We start from the raw sequence: 24554 nt of genomic DNA on the forward strand, positions 1-24554 counted from the left end.
GTTCATTCAAAATGGGCGTACAGGCATTTAATATGGGGGATCACTATTTCACTCAACTTTTTGTTTAGTTATGACTGTGGAATGACAAAAGGTTACAATCATAATGCCGATTTTCTATATCATTAAATAATGCTTTTCTTTTTTCCTATGTTATGTTTGTTCTGATCATATTTATTGAAATGTAATTTTATGTCTGTTAAATCTAATAATAAAAAATTTGGGCTAATTTGAGAAGCACTGCTTTAAGGAACTGATTTTCTCAGCTGAGTAGCCCACACATTTGAAGGCTGCCCTCACAAAGATGCCATTTTGCTGATATCATCAGGCAAGTTGCCCACCTTTGTAGCTGTTCAAGGTTTATTTTTTATGTGAACTTTTTTACTTGAACAGAGTATGTCAAGTGCGATTTCAGAAAATTATCCATGAGGTACGAGTATTTTTAATACAAACTTAATTTCATGAATAATCCCCACAAAACATCCTTTCTAAATTATGTTAGAAAGTTCAATAGAAAAGAAGGCATATTACAGCTAAGCCTTCTTTTGCTATTAAATTTATTAATGTTATCTCAGAAGACAAATTTACCTAGTTTGATTTTGGACATTTTGGCACGTTAGTAATTTTTATAAACTTTACATTATTTATATATTAATTTTGTGTGTATTAATTTTTTTAATACACAAAATTAATATATAATTGAGTCCTGAGCTCTGAATTTTTTATTAATTTTATGTATAAGAGAGAAAACAATATCATCTGTTAATTATTTAAGCATGTTTGTGCCATAAGGAGGAAACACAACTAGTAAATACAGGACTACAACCTAGAATAACATTTAGTGGAATAGTTATTAGATTTTAATCTCCTGATATGAGAAGAATATCATACCTGATCAAGGATAAAATTCCTGCACAAACGAGTTCCAAGTTCCATCATTTTGTTCAAGCACTTGGTGGACATTTGGATAAGAACATCCCATCGACCATGATAATTGCGCTTTCGAGGAAGTCCCATTACCTACAAAAGATGTAAATTAAATACACATTATATGCTTCAAAATTACAGAATAGCAATACAGCAAACAACAAAGTGTGTGTGTGTGTGTGTGTGTGTGTGTGTGTGTGTGTGTGTGTGTGTGTGTGAGAGAGAGAGAGAGAGAGAGAGAGAGAGAGAGAGAGAGAGAGAGAGAGAGAGAGAGAGAGAGAGAGAGAGAGAGAGAGAGAGAGAGAGAGAGAGAGAGATATTTAAGGTATTGTCATTGCAAATGTTTAGAATAAACAAATTCCTTTACATGGAAAACAGTGTATTAAATAACTGAGCAAAGTTTTTATCTTTAGCTTACCTCTATATTGTCTGCCGGGTTTAAAAGAAATAAAAAATAAATATAAGGCATAACCTATTAAGATATGCACTTCTTGCAAGAATTGTTCTTTAAAAATACAGGAAAACAACTAAGGTAAATGTATGAAATTAAATAAGAAAGCATTTGTTGTAACACAACAGCATAAGCTAACTAAGCTTTTTACTTTAGCCCATCCTCAATACCATGCATGTAAATAACAAACTTAATAAATAACCAGAAACAAACTTGTGATTATAAGGGCCAAACACAGGTTGCAACAAAGCAACCAGTTAATTTTAAGTTACAACTTTGTCATCAGTGTAGGGAAAGATCTGTTTGATTTTACCTGCTAAAAAACTGTGATACGTGATGGTCATGACAGTTTAAAATACTGCAGTGGATTTTCATCAGTATTACCAATGACAGACACTTTATATTAACTTGCGATGTGCAATTATTAATGAATGAAATACAACAGAAATCTTCATAAGAATATTTCACTGTATTAAAAACTTGAGAATAACAGTGATTTCTTTACAACCTAAGATATGATTTAAAATGCAAAATCTTTTTGTGAAGGGGGGGGGGGGCGCTTTCAGTTCAAAGTCTTGCAAATGTGGAAAATTAAGTGAAGCATTACTATTCTACTATGCTGCAGAGCAGATGGCAATACAAACAAAACCCACTCATGGTTGAAACAGTCACAGACATTCTCTCACATATGTCAAGCTGGGCTTGTTACCCAGGTGTCTAAAATGCTGATGGAATTCATATTTGGGTGACACACAAGTCAAGTCACCCAAATTTCGGTGAGGTCTGGTTGGTCCTCGACATCCAAATCCTCTGCTTGTACCTTCATGACGGTGGGGACTGTTAGTAACCCTGTGAGCAAAATCCTGAAATATGGCACCTAGCATACCGGAGGTGACCACGCAGGTGCAAACCACCGTGAGCAGTGGCCAACATGTTGCACATACACTACATAGAGGAATGCCGCCCCTCTGTGTTATACTAGGGGGCAGATGACTCTCATCAACCGGTGCAATACAACAAATTGATTACTGGAGGGTTGAAGTGGTAGAACCCATGTTTAGTTTCTAGAGCAAAGTTCCAGTAGCTCTCCCCGCCCCCCCATGCAGTATGAATGATGTCTCTTGAAGTTATGTTGGATATCATGGAACAGTCCAATCTTCCTTACATTGAGGTTACAGCTCTAAAACAGCAATCACAAGCCGGCCACTAGATAATACACCAGACCGAACCTATTGGTAACTCTCCAGGAGGCTTCCGGATCAGCAAGTGTATAACCTTGTTGCCTCTACTCTGCCAGATAGTGACTGGAGGGAGTCCGGCCACAATATGTCAAGTGGCTGAATACATTCTTGCCACATGTATGCCATATCTCCAAGAATTAACCACTGCTCATTTCAGTTGCCCAAATTATTTATTTGCTGTACAATTTTTTTCACTTCAAAGATGGTACTCGTGCATATGTCCACTCTGATATTCCATCAGAGAACCTCGTTATTACAAAATCTGAAAATAAGTCCCTTGAACTTTGTTTTAATGAAATTTTACTGTAGCGAGAATGAAGAAATTAGTAGTCCGATTGCAACAGTGAGCTGATCTCCATGCTGTGTAAGGGAAAAAAATGGCTTCAAATGGAGGTCTTTAAAAATTCTTTCTGAGAGGATCTGAATATAGACCCTCTTCAAACAGACTAGTAGCAAACTTGCTATACTGCCTTAGAAGCTATATAATAATTCACTGTAGAATAGCAACGAGAGTTGAATTCCATGTAGTGTTGCCTTTCCAAGCTACTGATCTGGCCAAACACTAACACGTAAGCCTCATACCTCCACTAAGTGATCTAACTTCACTTCCCAAAGTTTCCAAAAGAAAAACAGCAAGGATTTCTTTACTTATATAAACTCTAAAAGGAAGGGGATGAATCAGATTGGTCCACTTGACATCGATGGTTCGACTGTTGATGATCCTGCTCAGATAGCAAACAAACTGAATGAGTATTTTGCATCTACATTCACACATGAGGAATTATTAAGGTTTGAAAATGGCAGAAGGTTATCAAATTGTAGCAGGATACTTAATGATTTTGGAATAACTGAGAGCAAAGTGGAAGAGAAATTGTTGAAGTTAAACGTAAGAAAAGCACCTGGGGTGGATGGGATCTATCCAGTTATATTAAAGGAGGCGGCAAAGCAACTAAGCAAACCCTTAGCCATAATTATGAGAGCATCCTTGGACTCAGGGGAGGTTCCCATGGACTGGAGATGTGCAAATGTGTCCCCAATTCACAAAGAGGGATCGAAGGGTGACGAGTAATTATAGACCAGTTAGTTTAACTTCTGTTCCTGGTAAAATAATGGAGTGACTGGTTAAAGATGCATTGCAGGATCATCTAGACAAGACTGCAGCAATAATTCAGACACAGTATGGGTTTGTTAAGAGAAAGTCTTGTCTGACAAATTTGATAGGATATTATGATGCGGTTACAATGGAACTGGATGCAAAAAATAATTTTGATATCATATATTTGGATTTCAGGAAAACTTTTGACACTGTTGCGCATGGAAGACTATTGTACAAATTGGAGCAGAATGGTATTAAGGGTAAGTTGCTACAATGGATAAAAGGATGGTTAAGTGGGAGACGACAGAGGGTGGTAATCAATGGGTGCTGCTCTTCTTGGATTAATGTTATTAGTGGTGTCCCATAGGGTTCGGTGTTAGGTCCACTGTTGTTTTGTATATTTATCAATGATATTGATGAAGGTATATCAGGCTTAATGTCGAAGTTTGCAGATGATACAAAGGTTGGCAGGGTTGTTAATGACAGTAATGGCAGTGTGCTACTGCAACAGGATCTGGATAATTTGGGCAGATGGGCTAAGAAGTGGCAACTGAAGTTTAACCTTGACAAATGCAAAGTACTGCATATGGGTAGAAGTAACCCCAGAGAAACGTACCAACTGTGTGGTACTACACTTAAGGTGGTAGAAAATGAAAAAGACCTGGGAGTAATTGTGCAGGCAGATATGAAGTTTTCTGAGCAATGCAGATAGGCTGCCAGGGCAGGTCATGGGGTTTTGTCAATGATATATAGGAATTTTGCTAGCAGGGAGAAGGAGGTGATTGTCCCTCTGTATAAGGCAATGGTCAGGCCACGCCTTGAGTACTGCGTACAGGTCTGGAGGCCTCATTTTAGGAAGGATGTAGATTTACTTGAGCATGTACAGAGAAGGGCAACAAGATTGGTGAGGGGAATGAAGGGATCCTCTTATCAAGAGAGGCTTAAGTTCTACAAATTGCAGTGGCTGGAGACTGGCACCTGCGCTGTGATCTGATTGAGGTGTATAAGGCCTTTAATGGGTTCAGCATGCTGAATTCTGATGAGGTCCTTCCACTTGTTCAGATTACGAACCTAAGGGGCATAAATTCAAATTAAGAAAGGACAGATGTAGAATAGATGTGTGGAAATTTGCCTTTAGCCAGTGGGTGGTTAATTGCTGGAACAAACTTCCATCTGTCGTTGTGGAAGTTGATAGGTTGAATAAATTTAAGGAGGAACTGGACAGGCATTTGTAGGGAATGGTGTGATTTTTTTTTTTTTTTTTGCTGATGCTGCATAAGTTCATACACTTGCTTTCTTGCATCACATGCCACTACTACTACTACTACTACTGATCTGGCCAAACACTAACTCGTAAGCCCCACACCTCCACTAAGTGATCTAACTTCACTTCCCAAAATTTCATAAAATTTGTTGTTCAATTGATTTTACAGAATTACAAACACAATCTATAATTCAGAAAAGAGATATTGCCAATATCTTCATTAATACTGGGAATGAATCCAGGTTTCTCTATAGCTATGCTAGCAAACCTGTGGCATATATGGGATAATATACTAGCACATATACACTCATAGGTAGCATATGGTTTTACATGAAGACAAATAGTTGTGGTTCATCAGCAACATCTTGAAAAACCAAAAGCGAAATGTGTGCACAAAACCATGCAAACTTCTCATTAGAAACTAAAGTACTGTTATATTTATAATATCAATAAAGACTATTTACTAATTTTAGTCATTTACTTTATTACTTTTTTAATAGCATGGTAAAAGTTTGTCAAGGCTTGTCTTAGTACCCACCACTAGTCTTTGCCCGCCATGGCTGTTTATTCAATGCTATGAAGGTTGCATCTGTATTTTTTTAAAATACTATATTAAAAATAAAATAATTTGATAATTAACACTATATTTGCATTATAATTCTTGCTGTCTGGCAATGCTCCTTTCCTTCTGAGCCAGTGAAAGGCTTGGAATAACACTCAGTTTAGAAACTAGTTAGTTATCTATGGGTCAGCCAAAAATTACTAATTTCATTTTTAGTTGAATAACATGAACAATCTATTATTTATTATGAACTGTAAGGCATCACAATGATGGACTCTCTTGATTCTTACTGAAATCTCATCACACAGCAAACCTGGATTGGCAACTTTGTTTTGAATAGTGAATAAGTAGAGAATACGCTGCAAGTAGCTAAGTGGTGTGTGTGGTGGAAGAAAAACTTCTGATCAAATGTTACATGTCCTAGTACTGGCCCAAGGCAGCAAATCAATAAGGGTGTATTATTTTATTTATAATGCAGAGTATTTATTAATTATCAAATTATTTCAACTTGTGCACTGAAATATTAAAAAAAAAAAAAAAAAAAAAAACTGTTCCTTCAATAAAACATGATACAAATGAAATGATTTACCTCTTATTTTTTTTTCTCAAAGTACTGCTAAAATTAAACACAGTTAAAAATCTTACAATATTCGGCAGCAAGAATTTTAGTGCTCTGAGAAATACATCACATCCCACACCACTAGTTGGCACCCTATTACTATATACATGAGAATAATAAATGTTATACAAATTCAACTGTAACCACCAAAATATGTCAGTAATTTAAAGATTTTAAAATAATTAATATGTGCATGTGGGATACTATGTAGCAGTAAAATTCATAGTACTGTAAGATTTTTGATGGTTAATTTTTTTCAAAGCTGCATGGGGGGGGGGGGAGAAAAATTTTAGTGCTCCGTAAAATACAGCTATCCCACATAGTGTCAACAAATTTCATTTTATTTGTATGCCCTTCACAAATTAAACAGAAAATTCAAGTATTTAACATTTGAAGAATTTGAATTTAGACTAAAACTGGGAAGGAAAAAATGCATGCTAACTTACTTTCATTTTATCAATGATGTTATTGGTACCTAAAATGTTATATTTCTTCTCTGGATGCTGAAGAGAGTGAGCAGCAGCCCATGTAGATTTTCCACACCCGGGCAATCCACACATCATGATCATCTGTATATATAAAAATAAATGCAGATTGTATTATCATTAATTAACAGAAAAACACAGGGATGTCCAGAGTAAGACAACTATACAGCCTAGTCAAAAAATCTAATGATATTAATGAAATCTCTAAGTATCAACAATTTAAAATTGACGAAATAATGAATGTTTTAAGATGAGACTGCCTAATTATAGAAATTACGATCCAAAAAACTTTTAATACAGATCCATCTGTCAGCTGGAATGTTCTTTCCAAATTAACAAGTACCATATGATTCAATGAAAAAAGAAAAAGGGAAAAAAAAAAAGTTCTCGTTTATCCTCCGGCACGTCCACCAGGTCGGTGGAGTTTACAATAAATCAATCAACACAAATTTTAATCATATTTAGCAGTCACGGGCTTGAACACCGGTCCACTCAAACAGTGTGTGCTACTGCACCCGTGCTCCTGACCACTCAGCTATGTCATGTTACCATGAAATACAATAACCCTAAAATGCAAAAGTACTTTCTATCTCCTCCACCACCTTTTTGTTTATAGTAGAGAGAAATACAATATTCAGCAGAAGGTCACTAGCAAAACTTTCCCCTTCTAGCTCATTTCACATTGAGAATGCAGTGAGGAGGCCTAATTAGCATTAGCATGCTTTGTGCAAGTTTATATAGCATCAGCGGGGAAAAAAAAAGAAACCACCCATCTCATTCACTCCAAATGTTTCTCTAGTTCTGCCTTGAATTTATTTTAGCTGTCAACTTCTAAAACTACAGATGAAAGTTCGTTCCAGCAATCACCCACCCACTGGCTAAAGGAAAATTTCCGCACATCTATTCTACAACTGCCTTTCCTCAATTTGAATTTGTCTCCTTGAGTGACTAATCTGGGCAAGAGGAAGAATCCCATCAACACTGACCTTGCTCAAACCATTCAAGGCCTTATACACTTCAATCAGATCACCTTGCAGGTACCTAGTCTCCAGACACTGTAATTTGCAGAAATTAAGCCTTTCTTTGTAAGAGCAACCCTTTGTTCCATTCACCAATCTGGCTGCCCTCCAATTAATGAACTGGAGCCAGCTACTGTTTTTCTCCTTATTATAATTCCATTAAAAATTTGTAATTTATAATTTTAATTAATTAAAATTATTTAATTTGTATAATTCCATTATTAGAAATTGTGTGATTGAGTCTGCATATAAACATATACATGGCGATTAACAAGTTGCATAACCTAGACCAAACAACTATTTTTGATTTAACATGGCAGCATAACTACAAGCAAATGCAGGACAGTATATCATCAATCCATACTAACAACACAATAAGGCCAATGTGATTACAACATATACTGAAAATAGTCATATGAATTAATAATGATATATGATGAATAATGATATATTCAGCAAAAATATCTTTAATTATACTTTGGTGCTTTTGAGGCTGAATGTGCCTCTTTATCAACAAAAAGAGGCACATTCAGCCACGAAAGCTCCAAAGATATTAAAGATATTTTTACTGGATATATACGTTATCGTTATTTCATATCACTATGGATTCCAGTACAACAGGCCCTTTATACTCACTGAAAATAGTCGTTATCTTTAAAATAGGCAGCTTTGCATGGCGAGATATGAATACAATGAAATCTAGTACATTGATATGGCTAGATAGTAAAGGAAAACAATGCAGATGATGGGGGGGGGGGGAAGCATTGGATTAAGAATAAAGGAGTACAGCTCAATATGTAACGTGGTTAACACTTGTTACAAGCCAAAGATAAAGGGATTTAAGAAAAAAGAGAACTGATGAAAACATTTAAAAAGCCAAGAGGGCTTTCCTTTACCACAGAGGTTTAATCTATGACAACTTCTGAGTTAATGCTATCTGCTTGTACAGATTAACATTTCATGGCATAACTGCAAATAAATTAATTTCCAATTTGCATAGCTTTACAAGAAAAGAGTCACTTAAAAACTATAAAATATAACCTTTCAAACAATTAAAGTATTTACAGTTATGCAAATGTGCTCACAAGAGGAGCTTCCTCAGACTGACCTAGAAAGACTTCAGGGATGGTCAGAAAGATGGCGGCTAATGCTTTAATCCCGCAAAGTGTTAGGTATTACACTTGGGGAACAATAACCCCAAAATAGCATACACTTGGTGGAACTGAACTAAAGCGTGTGGTGGAGGAAAGGGACTTGGGTGTTACAATACGGTCAGACATGAATTTCTCCGAGCATTGTAGACAGGTTGCAAGGAAGGCCCATGGTGTCCTATTGATGATTTATCAAACTAGATGACTTTCATCAACCGGTGAAATACCACCACTTTGCTTATTGGAGGCTTGAAGTGGTGAAACCCATGTTTAGTCTCTAGAGCAAAGTTTCCGGCATCACCCTCCCCCCATACTTATCCTTCAACCTATGCACGGTACTAAGTACTATAGGTTTTGATACCTTTCGTGTTTGGGGTTTTCATAAAAAAAAAAAAAAAAAAGTAAAGTAGTAGAGATAAGGATGTCATAATCCCATTATATAAGGCTATTGTTAGACCACACTTGGAATACTGTGTTCAAGTATGGAGACCACACCTAAAGAAAAATGTGTTTCTTGAAAGGATCCAAAGACTGGCAACTCACCTGGTGAGATCAGCAAAAGAGTGTCCAGATGAGGAAAGATTTCAAATATGTGGGTTGCAGAGCTTGGAAACTAGGCACATAAGATGAGACTTGATTGAGGTGTTTTGAAGAGGCATGAGAAAAATGAAAAAGGACGAAATTTTCACTGTTATAAATGATTCTAGAACTATGGGCCATAATTTCAAGTTACAGGGGGAGGTGTTTAGACTGGATTGCAGGAAGTTTTATTTTAGCCAGCAAATTATAAATTACTGGAATAGGTCTCCTACATGGGCGATAGACGTTAACAGTTTGGGGAAATTCAAAGGTTGGCTGGATAATTACCTATGAGAGGTAGGAAACACATAGGTTGTCTATTTCCTTTTCTATTACTAATTATTTCTTTATTATTATTTTTTAAATTTTCTTATTATTATTTTATTTCTTTTTTCACTATTTTTTTTTTCACTATTTTTTTTGGCTGGTGCAGCATCAGCCACAGACTTCCTTGCACCATGTGGCCATTGCTAATACTTGTTTCCTATAACATTTAACCACAGGATGCCAACAGGCAATATAGTCTTAAGAGAACAACTTTTGTCTTTTGAGTTCTAATATTTTTAAACATTTCTTCAGCATTTCACAGAGCAAATGACAAAGGCTTACTTTCTTGCTCATCTATAAGAAAATTGTTTATATTTGTGCATGAACTCATCTTAATTTCTTTATTTACGTTGGTGGTTATATAGCACATCAATAAGGCAGCGACAGTACTGTGCAGAAAACTTAATTTTAATAACCTCATAGTGCTGACAACCTTTTCAAATTTACCAGGGTAACATATGCTGGGTTTTCTTTAAAAGGGAAGCAATTTCCTTAGAAACACAATAATTATCTACTTCAGTTGTATTTACTGTTAACTGGCATATACTCGTACCTTCATGACATTGAACATTAGCTTTAAGATCGACAATAACTTGGGATACATTGAAATACAGTTGAACTTGGTTATAACGAGCATCAAGGGACTGACAAAATTCCTCGCTATATCAGTGATTGTGCAGATGGGGAAACCCCAAGGGCCGTTAAATGATGTGAACACTTTAGATCAGTGATTAGTTAAATCAACCTCCTATTTTTTTTTTTTTAAGTTCTCAATAACTTGATAAAAAGATAGATTCAAAAAACAAAAGAAATATAAGTATATACCTACAATACACTTAATATTAAACACAATTTATTTCTCTGTAATTTTAAAACCATACATTTAATACTAAACACAATTTATTTCTCTGTAATTAAAAACAATACTATTTAATAATAAACATGATTTCAATTAGTCTTTATTTAAGAATCTTAAATTTAGTGCTTGTTTTAAAGATTTCACTTTGATATTTCTTAAGTTTCCCCTTAAAACACACAATGCATTAAGTCGCATTACTTAAGTCTCATAACGGCTATTGTCAACTGATGGAATTAGTAGCAGCACATGGGGAGTGGCAAGGCAATTGGATGTCCCATATTCCACTGTGTGGAAAATTCTTTGGAAACTAATCAAATAAGATCAGTCGCCAGCAGCAGCTGCAAAGAGATGATCCTGAAAATCGGATGGCATTTGCTCTAACAATTTTGACCAAAGTGGAAGTGGACAATGCCTAGCCACAGAACATTCTTTGGGGAGATGAGGCCCATTTTTATCTCAATGGGACTGTCAACACTCGAAACTGCCGAATATGGGCTTCAGAAGCCCCGCATGCTATTCAGCAAATCCTACTGTGCTCACCGAAAATCAGTCTGGTGTGGTGTGATTTCAAATTTCATCCTAGGGCCATACTTTTTCGAGGAATTACACCCAGCAGGAGCAGCGACCTGTTCCGTTACAGCACAAAGATATCACCACATGCTGAGTAGTTTCATTATTTCTCAAATGGATGAGAATTTTTATGCAAGATGGAGTCCTCCTCATCACTTTACTGCAGAAAGAGTCATTAGTTGTTTCTTTAAATGGCCACCATGTTTGCATGACCTTACCACGTGTTATTTTTGGCTGTGGGGGCCACCTCAAGGCCAATGTCTATTGAGGAAGTGTCCCTAACCTGGTTGTCTTAAAAGACAACGTAATGCAGAACGTGCTGAACATTACAAGAGATGTTGCATTCTGCAGTCGAGCACATTGTGCATCAAATGCAATTTCTAGTCCAGAACAATGGCAATCACATCGAAAACCAACTCCAGCAACATCATCAACCATCAGGAGTAAACTGTGAGTGAATTTGGAGGTCTGAAACCATTTCCTCTGGCAGTTTAGTCCAGTTTCTTGCTTTTTTTTTTTTTTTTTTTTGAAAAGAGCACAAATAATAATTTGTAATTTCATTAAGGTTTGTCTTGGTTATTTATTTGTTGGTACTTTGTCATGTCATTCCTCATGTACAGCTCCATATTATCCCCTATTGGCAGATTTTGGAACCCCCCACCCCCATGGTATCCTTCTCTCCATGCCTTGAATAGTTTACTTACTAATTTTGGTGGCATTCTGCTTATTACTTAGAGCTACAGAGAGCTCTGAATAGGGATACTTTAATTATGGCCACCCTGTATATTTTGATAACTACCAAATGCCAGAGGGCCCCCTGCCTTAAAACATCAATTTAGTTTTTCAGATTTTATATAGTGTGCACATGACAGTATAATTGCACCATTACAATGAGAAAACAACTTTCACAAACAGACATGCCAATGGTCATAGTAGCAGTGAAACTGGGCTGCAAAGGACTAAATTAAGGAACTGGGACAGCTGAAGGAATCGCTCCCATCTCCTGGCTCAGGGCTTATTTCAAAAGATGTGATGGATGACACTAATATGCTGTGTGACGGATGATGTTACAACATGAATTCCATGTTTTTGGTATGTTTAAAATAGCCTTATCAATACTTATTTGATACTGAAGTCAGAATACCCACTGAAGAATCTTTCTGTCAACAGCCAAAAAAAAAATTTTTGAAGGAATATTTAAATTAGCAGAACAGAATTGTTTTAAGATCTAAAGGTGACTAAGTTTTTGAAAAATAACATTCATAAGTCCCAATATTCTGACATCCTAAATAAGGTTTCAATAAACAAGCAAATTTATAATTATATAAAAAAAAAAAAAAAAGTGCAGCCATTATCAACCCACTGCAGGGTGGAAGCCTCCTCAACAATTCATGCTGAGGGAATTATATAATTATATAAACATACAGCATAATTATATAAACAAATTTATAATTATATAAAAGGAAGTACTAACTTCACAATCTTCTTTTTTTTCTGGAGCCTTAGTACCCCTCTCTCTTTGGTCTAAAGGTACACAACCTATAAACGTATAATCTTCAAAACCAGGAGGCAGAGGAAAATATGGCTGTTCCTTAAAAGAAAGATACAAATGTTAGTTCTCTTTTAAAACAACTTCAAATTCTGCATCTTTTTAATTTTAAAAACAGAGATCTAAATGAAGAGAACAAAGTACATATCAAGTGTAAAACCCAATCTTTAGTTATTCCATTGAAACCTGAAAACTGCCAAATTAACACACACGAAACTTCATGGCCAATCTATGTGCATACAAGAGCAGTTTATTCAGAGGAAAAATAACACTTCCCCTTTCTTTGTACTAGCTGCTTTCACCTAGCAATTTATTAGATTTTCTTGCTCTTTACATGTGACCATTAATTGTGATTTCTTGTTAGAAAAGTTATACAGCTATTTCACTGCCTGCAGTTCACTTGTATAGTCAGAGGAATATGTGCGTACAGCTTTATAGCATAAGCAGACTGTGCAATTCTCTTATCAGTCTCTTCAGAAATTATCATTACTTCCATTATGAATACAGCTATGTCCCAAAACCACAAGAACTGAAATCCAGGAAAACAGAGCTATTGCAATAATTAGTAAATTACATTCTCTTTTAACACTGTCAGTGGTCTCTATCAGCAGGTTGCATGAATTTCAGTATAATTCACTTGAGTCTCATCACATCTTTTGTTGGAAGCATCTACCAATGGTAGCTCCTGTTTCTTTAAATGTTATTGCCTTTTCCCTCTATGGAAATGGCATGCATGTGATATTTCCCAAAGCAAGTAATTTGAGAATGGTAAATAATGCAATGAAACATACTTTTACCAATTCCCAGCCTTGGTATGACAACCAAGGAATGAGGAGCTTCTATGAGCTCATGGTCTGATAACAGAATCTGCAAGGTTGCTAAAATGTCACCGATGTCTCAAATTTAGAGCAATTGGGTCACAAGCACAGAAAAAGTAAACCAACTTTGAATTATTCATGTGGTAAAAGCATGTTTCATTAAATAATTTAATCAAAGTAAGTATTTTTTTTATTTGTCTGAAGTGAGTTGGTGACTTGGACTCTTGACACATTTTATGAACAGAAACAATTTTACTTAAGACCAGTGATATCACAGACTGGGACAACTTAAAAATGCATACCTGTCAGCTTTTAAGATATATCCTGTTTCAGCTAGAACACTTAGGAACTGTGTTCTGGCACTGTCAGAACAACACTACCCCTTTTCATATAAGTTAATGATCACCAATTAACACATCATACAATGCAATAAGCTAAAAGTTCTTCTTTTTTACTGTGTTCACATTGTATCCCAATATCCATAACATACAAGAAAATTAAAAACATCAATATTCATAGCTCTGATTCATAACCCTCACCTGACTTAGAACAATTATGGTCCATCATAATATCTTACCTGGTATGCTCCACCTTATGTTAAAATTCAAGCAGAAATAAGTCAACTGATCTGCTAAACAATCAAAGGTAACTATAAAAATGGCCAACTGCATTAGTTAACAAGATTTCTTATTTATAGAAATTTATAGTGTAATTTCTTTCAGAACGCTTTAAATCCTGCAGATTATTTATTAAGGCTGTTTCTATCTAGTTACCTCTGTATTGCAATCATCACCCGAATAATTTTACCTAACACTGAAGCAAGCAGTCCAGTCTATATTTACTCATTTCAACCTTAGAACCACCTTAATACACATGCTGATGTCCTTAGAAATTCTCCAATCCAAAGGAACCTCCTGAGCTTAATGGTACCCTTGTTTCAATGTATCTCTCAGGGCCATACTTGCCTTGAGGTTTTGAAATAAATAAAAACAATTTCTTAATTAAAAATTTGCTTGTGGATTTATTGGACAACTTTTCTACAGCAGCATGTTAGAGAGGTAACAAGAGAGAAATATTCTTGATCTGATTACCAACAGTGATTATTCATACATTAAGAATCTGCAGGTAAAGAACCACAAGGTGGCAGTGATCAGCATACTGACGTGGGATCTAAAATGTGCAAACAGATGTTGCCAACAACAAATTATAAATGGGAAGGATCCAGGAAAATAATGAGAAGCTACTAGGCTTTCATACTAAATAAGAAATACTGCTCAAGGCTTAGACTTAAATAGATGTCAAATGATCTGATGAGACATGTGACAGAGAAGAAAAATGCATGGGATGCATATTAATTATCAGGGGATACAGAGGCCTATGGTAGATAAAAAGTAGTCTGCAATCAAGTCACTGAGAAGGTTAGGCAAGCCAAGACAGATGAGATCTTTGACAAAGGATGAAAAGAAAAACAGCAGACTTCTTTACATAGGTAAACAATAGATGGGGAATGAATCACATTTTGGTCCACTTGATATTGCTGGTTTAATAGTTCATGATCTTGCTCAGGTTGCTGACAAATTTAATAGGCAATCTGCATCTACACTTGAGGAATTCGTTAGGGAAGTAGATGCCAAAGTTCCAACTCTAACAGGGAGCTAAATGATTTTGTAATAACTGAGAGCAAAGTGGAAGAGAAACTGTGACCTTAAAAATAACAAAAGGCATCTGAGGTGGATGGAATCTATCCAATTATATTAGGGGAGGCAGCAAAGGAGCTAAGCAAACCTTTAGTCATAATTATCAGAGCATCTTGAGATTTGGGGGTGGGGGTCCTCTGTGGATTGGAGATGTAAAAAATGTATCCTAATTCACAAAGAGAGAGATCAAAGGGTGACATGAGTAATTACAGACCTGTTAGCTTAACTTCTGTTCCAGGAGAAAATAATGGAATCTCTGGTTAAAGAAGTGATGCAAGACTATCAATGCAGGAGTGCAGTTATACTACAGTCAAAGCATGTGTTAGGGAGGAGCTTATCTGACAAACTTGATTAATACTATAATGCAGTGACAAAGAACTGGATGCAAAAAAAAAAAAAAAAAAAAAATATTCTGATATACAGTGTGGCAATTGGAAAACTAGACTGGTGTTATGTTTGTTTGTTATTTGTTTTTAGGAGCATTAGCAACTAAGGCCATATTGCTCCGGGGGGTATGCGGTGGTCATTCCCAACCTTTCCTCATTTAGCTTAGCAGAGGCATGTGATGCAACAAAGCAAGCTTATTCGGCATCAGCCAAAAAAAAAAAAAAAAACACCACTCCCATTTCACCCCTCCGTTCGTTCAAAATACCTGTCCAGTCGAGCCTTAAATTTGTTTAGGCTATCAACTTCAACAACAAGTGATGGAAGTCGGTTCCACCAACCAACCAACCACCCGCTGGCCAAAGGCAAATTTCCGCACATCTATCCGACATCCGTCCTTCCTCAATTTGAATTTATGCCCTCTGAGGTGATTATTCTGAGCAAGAGGACGAATCCCATTGGCATTGAGCATGCTCAAACCATTCAAAGCCTTATACACCTCTATCAGATCACCTCGCCGGTGCCTAGTCTCCAGACTCTGTAATTTGCAAAACTTAAGCCTTTCTTCGTAAGAGCAACACTTTGTTCCATTCACTAATTTTGTTGCCCTTCTCTGTACCCGTTCCAGCAGCTCTACATCCTTCTTGAAATGAGGCCTCCAGACCTGTATACAGTACTCAAGATGTGTACTAACCATTGCCTTATACAAGGGGATAATCACCTCCTTATCCCTGCTAGAAAAATTCCTGTATATCATTGACAAGACCCCATGAGCTACGCTTGCAGCTCGTCTGCACTGCTCAGAGAACTTCATATCTGCCTGCACAATTACCCACAGGTCCTTTTCATTCTCCACCACTGTCAGTGTAGTACCGCAGAGTTGATACGTTGCTCTGGGGTTACTGTTTCCCATATGTAGTACTTTACATTTGTCAACGTTAAATTTCATTTGCCACCTCTCAGCCCATGTTCAACCTTTCCAGATCCTGTTGCAGCAGCATAGCGTCAGTGGTGTCCTTAACAACCCTGCCAACCTTTGTATCATCTGCAAACTTGGACATTAAACTTGATATACCATCATCAATATCATTCATAAACACCGAAAACAACAACGGACCCAACACTGAACCCTGAGGAACTCCACTAATAACATTAGTCCACGTTGAGCAGTGTCCATTGATTACCACTCTCTGTCTTCTGCCACTCAACCATCCCCTTATCCATAGCAGCAATTTGCCTCCATTGCCACACTGCTCCAATTTGTGCAGCAGTCTTCCATGTGCAACAGTATCAAAAGCCTTTCTAAGATCCAAATATATAATATCAAAGTTATTCCCTGCATCCAGTTCTTTTGTGACTACATCATAGTATCCAATCAAATTGGTCAGGCAAGACCTGCCCTTAACAAAACCATGCTGCGTCTGAGCTATAACTGAATTCTTGTCTAGATGATCCTGCAGTGCTTCTTTAACCAGTGCCTCCATTAATTTTCCTGGAACAGAAGTTAAACTAACAGGTCTATAATTACTTGTGTCAGCCTTTGATCCTCCTTTTTGAATTGGGGTTACATTTGCACATCTCCAGTCTATGGATACCTCCCCTGAGTCCAACGAAGGTCTCATAATTATGGCTAGGGGTTTGCTTACTTCCTTTGCCGCCTCCTTTAATATAACTGGATAGATCCCATCCACCCCGGGTGCCTTTTTTATGTTTATCCTCAACAATTTCTCCTCCACTTTCCTCTCTGTTATTAGAAAATCATCTAGCTCACTGCCAACGTTTACTTCACCTACGACATTCCCCTTCCTGAATAACTCCTCATGTGTGAATGTAGATGCAAAATACTCATTTAGATTGTTAGCCACCTGAGCTGGATCCTCAACTGTTGAACCATCAACATCCAGTGGACCAATCTGATTCATCCCTTTCCTTCTTGAGTTTAAATATGTAAAGAACTCTTTTCTGTTTTTCTTTGCATTCTTTGCCAAGGTTTTCTCATAATCTGCCTTTGCCTGCCTAATCTCCTTTGTGACTTGGTTACAGACCAACTTATATCTATCATAGGCTTCCACGCCGCCCATTAATTTGTATGTATCCCATGCATTTTTCTTCTCTGCCACATGTCTCATTAGTTCGCCTGACAACCATTTGGGCCTAAACCTTGAACAATATTTCTTAGTTGGTATGTAAAGCCTGGTAGCTTCCAAGATTAGTTCCTTGAATGCTTCCCATTTTGAGTTTGCTGTTGGTAACATCATCAGTTGGTCCCGATGTATAGAATTTAAATACTGTCTCAGTCCATCGCAGTCGCCTTTACGGAAGCAATAACCCTTCCCTTTACCCCTAATGGTAGTTACCTCTGAGTAAATCCCACTTCAGCACACTGTGATCACTGCTACCTAGTGGTTCATTTATCTGCAATTCTTAATGCATGAAGAATCACTGCTGATAATCAAATCAAGAGTAATACTCCCTCTAGTTGCCTCCCGAACATGCTGATGTAGAAAACAATCATCCAATAAATCCACAAAAGCCTGGCTAGTGTGTGAGTGACCAACCCACAAATTCCAGTCAATATCTGGGAAATTAAAATCCCCCATTATAAGACTCTCTGATTTACTGGCCCACTCCATTTCCCTGTACAATATCTTATTATACTCATCAGAGTCATTAGGCCTATAGCACACTCCTACTCTCAATTTTGATTTCCCTATGCTTATGTCACACCAAACTGACTCGACACTGCCCTGTCCATCGATGTCGACTGGCTTCACTTCCTTGGATTTTGTGTGTTTCTTAACTAATAGCATAACCCCTCCTCCCCTTCTGTCCTGTCTATCATTTCTATACACATTGTATTCCCCAAATTCCAGTTCCGCATTCCTTATATCATCCTCCGTATTTGGTAGTCATGGGCTCGAACCCGGGTCTAATCAAGAAGTGTGTGCTGCGCATTGCTGCTCTTGCCCACCTGGCTACAGTGGTGCCTGGTGTTATAGGATGAGTGCTGGTGCTGCTATCTACTAGATAGTAAACATGAAATGAAATTGAGTGCTCCTTAAGCACAGCAGTCAATCAGTGGAAATTGCCAGCATTTCAGCACAACCTGAACTTTGCGTCTCTCGTGTCTGTGCTATGGAGGTATAATGGAACAACGAGCAAACATCAAAATTTCTTGTTGAACTGGATAAAAGTGCCACGGAAATGTTTCAAATGATGAATCAAGTGTACCGTGCTAAGAGTAAACCTCAAGTCCTAAATTCAATAGTTACAGGTGAAAGATGTGTTTTCAGTACAACCCCAGAACAAAGTGCAGAGAGGAAGTTGGCAAACAATCCCAAAGTCAAAAACGTTCATCAAGAAAGATAAAAAATCATGCTTACTTCCTTGCAACAGCAAGGACACCATGCACAAAGTGTTCATGCCCAAAGTGTTACTGCTGCCTACTACTTGGACATTTTGAAATGTTTGTTGAAGAGAATCTGTTGTGTGCAGCTTCAGTATGGATACAACAGTTTGTTCCTCTTGCATGACAATGCACAAAGCCACAATGCTCTCAAAAAGTTTGTGTACTGTCGCACCCGCTGTATTCACGAGACTTAGCCTCAAGTAACTCCTTTTTGTTTCCAAAACTCAAGGCACCACTGAAAGGCTGTTATTTTGATGATGTCAATGCCATTCAAGAGCTGTGGCGAGAACATTAAAACTGCATACCAGTCATAGCTTTCCACCAACCTTTCTAATTGCTTTGTGACTGTTGCATGCACACAGGAAGAAGTTACTTTGAAAAAACCAGGGTCAGTTTACTGATATATGGGATCATTATTTTTTTTCCCTCTTCCTGTACCATCAGAGTTTTGTTTTCCAATTTCCACACTGTGTTGTATACTTGGATTTCAGGAAATCTTTTCACACTGTTGCAGCTAAAGGACTTCTGTACAAATTGGAGCAGTGCCGCATTAAGGCCAAGTTATTGCTATGGATGAAGGGTTGGTTGAGTGGGAGAAGATAGTGAGTGGTTATCAATGGACACTGTTCTTTGTAAACTAATGTTACTAGCAGAGTTCCACAATTTGGTGCTGGGCCCACTGTTGTTTTCTGTATTTATTAATGATATTGATATATCAGAGTTAAGGTCTAAGTTTTTGGATGATACAAAGGTTGGCAAGGTGGTTAATGATTGTAATGAAGGTATGCTGATGCAGTAATATCTAGAAAATTGGGCAGATGGGCTGAGAAATGGCAGTTGAACACTGACAAATGCAAGGTACTGGAAAATGAAAAGGACCTGGGAGTAAATGTGCAGACAGATACAAAGTCCTCTTTGCAGTATAGACAGGCTGCCAGCACAGCTCATGGGGTTTTGTCAATGATATACAGGAATTTTGCTAGCAGGGATAAGGATGTGATTATCCCATTGTATAACATAACGGTCAGATCACATCTTGAGTACTGCATAGTACAGGTCTGGAGGCCTCATTTTAGGAAAGATGTAAGCTACTGGAATGTGTGCAGAAAAGGGCAACAAAGATTGGTAGGGTAACAAAAAGGTGCTCTTACCAAGAAGGGCTTCAGTTCTGCAAACTGCAGCATCTGAAGATTAGGCAACTGCCAGGTGACCTGATTAAGGTGTTTAAGGCATTGAATGGCTTGAGCAAACTCAGCACTGATGGGATTCTTCCTCCTCAGAGTGTGCAGGAGGGAATAAATTCAAATCGAGGAAGGATGGGTGCAAAATAGATGTGCAAAAGTTTGCCTTCAGCCAACAGGTTGTTTATTGCTTCCATCTATTGTTTTGGAAGTGGATACTAGACAAATTAGTGGATGGGATGGGTGGGTGATATGGATTTGATTTTTTTGGCTGATGCTGTATAACCTCTCTTTTCATCAATTGGCATTACTAATCCTAATTCTATAATTACAATATTGCTAACTTCATAATACTGAACTTCACTTGAAAGGACTTTTGTATATAATGATCAATGTGAAGGACCTGTTTAGTTCATCAGTGACTCATCTTGATTATCTAAGACTTATCTGTTTCAAAGATGAAGATCTGATTTTTTTCCCTTCTACTCTTTGCTCTTAGCCAGTAGCTTCTCAATAATACCAAAAATATTCAAAAAGTGGTTTGAAGCAGCAGAAGGAAAACAAATCCCAATAGTGGACTTGCAAGTAGACTTGGAATTAATTAGTGACAGGAAACCCAGGTTCCACTACCTCAAAGATTATATTGAGGAAATGCTCAGAATGCACTGGATAATGAAGAATTATCTTCTGCATGTGCCGGACCAGAAAATCATCACAACAATTCACTCGTTTCATTTGACCAGTGTTTATTGCGCAGAAAGTTTGGCATCAGTAGCCACAACTACTTTGAAACTGCTTTTTGCAGCAGAATATTGGATGCTTTACCGGGCAGCTTTCGAACATAATTTCACCCTATTCAAACAACCACTGCACTTGTTATTGACCCTGGTGTGAAAATGCAGACAAGATCAGATTAATAGCGACAATCAAGATGTTCTCAGGTGTTATCTGTGAACCTGATATATGGGAGGTTTGTGTGGGGGGGATCCTCAAGGGGGGTGTGAAACACCCCCTTGAGGCTCACCCCTTCCTGGTAGCCAATAACAGAACCATCTCATTGACAGGTTCATACCTTTTGAACAACTGTTAGCAGTGCAGTAAGTAAATAGACTTTCTGCGATTTACCACGTAAAAAAGTCCTCAAGTTGATTGTGGATGATCCTTCCACTAGCATCACTCCTTTGTAGTCGTAACGTGAGAACTTGCACAGTTTCTGTTTGATCCCTATAGTTGGGAACTTATGCATCTTTGTCAACCAGACTCCATTTTTTTGATTGATTGGCGATTCATCCCATTAACAACAGAAACTCACCTTAAATTAGGTTTGGTCAATATTAATATTATTAGCCATATGGTGCAAGGAAGCCTGAGGCTTATGCTGCACCAGCCAAAAAAATTCCAGAGAGAGAGAGAGATAGAGAGATGTTTGTTTGTTATTTGGTTTTTAGGAGCATTAGCAACTAAGGCCATATTGCTCCGGAATATGCGGTGGTCATTCCCTGACCTTTCCGCATCCTCCGTATTTGGTGGTGACGGGCTCGAACTCCGGTCTAATCAAGAAGCGTGTGCTACGCACTCCTGCTCCTTCCCACCTGGCTACGGAGGTGCCTGAGAGAGCGAGAGAGAGAGAGAGAGAGAGAGAGAGAGAGAGAGAGAGAGAGAGAGAGAGAGAGAGAGAGAGAGAGAGAGAGAGAATGATTATATCTAGCACTGTACATCTTGATGCATTCATGCATATTATGTTTGTATTTTTATGTATTCCCCCCCCCCCCTGTACAGGCAGTTCTCACTTTACAAGTTCTCACATTTACGTATCCAGATTAATATCGTAAATATTAATTTACAGTGCAAATTGCATTAGTTACCAATTCAAATTTTTTACAGTGCAAATTGCATTAGTTACCAATTCAAATCACTAAAATGCACTACATTTTCATCGTTATCATATGTTCTGTTATAAGAAACAATTTTGAACGCCTTTGTGATATTTTTCTAAAGCACATTTCTGGAGGTCACAACCATAAAACAAAAACAATTTGCACTTTCTGGTTTATTGGGCTTTTCTGTTACTGAAAGCAATTATAAATGGGTAGTAAACTCTATGTTATTGCATTTGAGAAAAGAGATAGCTGGAATTGTGTGTGTTTTTGCATTATTATGATGAAATGTGTGTCCCCTGTACTCAGAATCTTCTCTTCGTAAACTTGCTACTCCCCGCAAATCGTGTTAGTTGCAATTTGTGCATTCCGTTAAAAAATCTATTGAAATTTATAAAGAAAAGAGAAGATTTTCTTGGAAACAAACACCTCTTGAAGCATTTTTGAAGACGATGACTCCTTCAACAAACCAATGAGTGCCGAGCCAATAATAAGTGATCAACAAATGTGCATTTAGTCGATGATGAAGAATAAACATTCTTTAAAATTTATAAGTCATAAATAATTTCTTTATTATTATAATTTGCTTGAATTTACAGGCTACATTTTAATTTCTTTGGATAAATCAATCATTGTTTAAACATAAACTAATTAGCTAACTAATTTCATTGTTGAGAACGTAACCCCCTATTATTATCATTATGTCTGTGGGATTTAATTCTCGCTTTACAAGCGTGCACTAAGAATAAATTAACTTGTAAAGTCTAGAACTACTTGTATGTTGTATGTTCTAGTTACAGTTAATATGTTGTATCTGTTCATATACTGTGGTAAAATACTTTTGTCACTGCTTTATATTTTTAAACTGTCTTTTATTGATCCTTACCTTGATATTAAAATGCTCAGAATCTTGGTTACAAATATTAAACATCTACTATGCAATATAATTTGTGTTAAAATAATAAACAATAGTTTGTTTTAATATACAGCTCATATACACTGAGCTGCATGGAAATTATGGTTGCAAAACAAACTAGGCAACCTTTGTTATTATGAGAGGAATAATTCACATTTCTCATACACAGTTATTTTATTATTTTTTTTAAACCTACACAGAGTGTGGTTCATTGTTATTCTCTCTCACATCGAGTGTGTACAGGCAGAAGATGCATATCATCTGTGTTCAGAAATCATGTATTTTATCGTTGATGATCAGTATATTTTCATTTTAGTGGCATAAACATGCTGAATTACATGTGCGCCCCTAGTAAAACTTAGAAGTATGTAAATCCCCGACCCGTTTCATTTTTGGTATATGATGTTTCAGCATGCAATTTTTGGGGAAGCGAATAGAAATCTAAAATTTAACCTTAACATATATATGGTACAGTAGGGAATTTGTCAGTTTCATTCCATTTTGTTATAACAATTTTTGACGGCAAATCTTTCTGAATTTCACTGTAGCTGTATGTGAAACTGTTCGTGTTAAAAAGCATATGGTAGCAACTTGAAAACACACTGCATTTTGAATAATCTGATATAAAATTAACAAGGACATACTGCAGAAGAGAACTTTACATGAGGTAATATCTTCATTTCTCAGAATTTACTAACCCAGAAACTTAAATTTCTGAACTAAATTCTGCTTCTATATTTTGCAATTTCAAAATCTTTCTCAAGGTTCAAGAAAATTCAGCAGTTTCTTCACATCTTTCCCTTATGTTCTGTTCATTGCACACTCCTTAAAAACGGTAATCAGTGTAGTATACTACTACTTTATTATATTAAGACCGTATATTAAGACTGTCTTGATTAATTATGACAACAGTTTGTCTGTCTTAATTAAGACAGACAAATTACTGTAGTTACACTATGATCTAAGAATCAAATGTTGCTGAGTACCAATTTAGACACTGGCCATTAAACCAACTTTCCTAAAATGTAACTATTATAGAGTTCCACAACTAATGAATTATCACACAAAATGTTTTAACTAATAACAGTAAAATTAAATTTAATAATTACATGCAAATTTTATTTCTTAACCATCAAGTTAACTGTACATATACATTTATTACATGTATACCACTTTATTAGAGTAAATGCTTGTTATTAAGCATTTTTTGATTACTTCAGAAATGCTGTGAGAATTTTACTTGAAACAGTTGCACTACAGACCAGGCTTGGCAGTTAAACCTGAACTGAGTTCTTATCTTAGTTACCTGGCTGAATATCTTGCAACAGTTGCTGTGAGAAACTGTTAAAATTATAGACACTGTATGGGATAAAAGGCTCCAGCTGCAATTATCATTGTTCCAACTAAGGAGGGCTGGATAAATTACTTATGAAGGAGGATGCTTGGCCACTAGCAGTTTGTGCTATAAATATTGTATATATTTATTTGTGAGGATTAAATTTCATAGTGGTGCAATAAAAAGGACGTAAAGGATCTCAAAAGCGGTTTTATTTTTTATTCAAAGTAATCACCACCT

General features: G+C 36.8%; 1 protein-coding gene across 3 annotated transcripts in view; it reads right to left on the reverse strand.

The window, feature by feature from the left end:
• LOC150085071 (heterogeneous nuclear ribonucleoprotein U-like protein 2) overlaps window positions 1-24554 on the reverse strand; it is a 372157-nt gene that overhangs the window by 72691 nt on the left and 274912 nt on the right. For all 3 annotated transcript variants that reach the window (XM_090376770.1, XM_090376771.1, XM_090376772.1), the window contains 3 exons: window positions 12622-12738; window positions 6604-6726; window positions 889-1017 (listed from right to left, as the gene is read on the reverse strand). In XM_090376770.1, the coding sequence (XP_090232896.1) occupies window positions 889-1017; window positions 6604-6726; window positions 12622-12738 (369 nt within the window). The remainder of the gene's footprint in view (window positions 1-888; window positions 1018-6603; window positions 6727-12621; window positions 12739-24554) is intronic.

The sequence above is a fragment of the Mastigoproctus giganteus genome, chromosome 6 (assembly GCF_048544385.1).
Source record: "Mastigoproctus giganteus isolate SK-2022 chromosome 6, ASM4854438v1, whole genome shotgun sequence".
Classification (NCBI taxonomy): Eukaryota; Metazoa; Arthropoda; class Arachnida; order Uropygi; family Thelyphonidae; genus Mastigoproctus; species Mastigoproctus giganteus.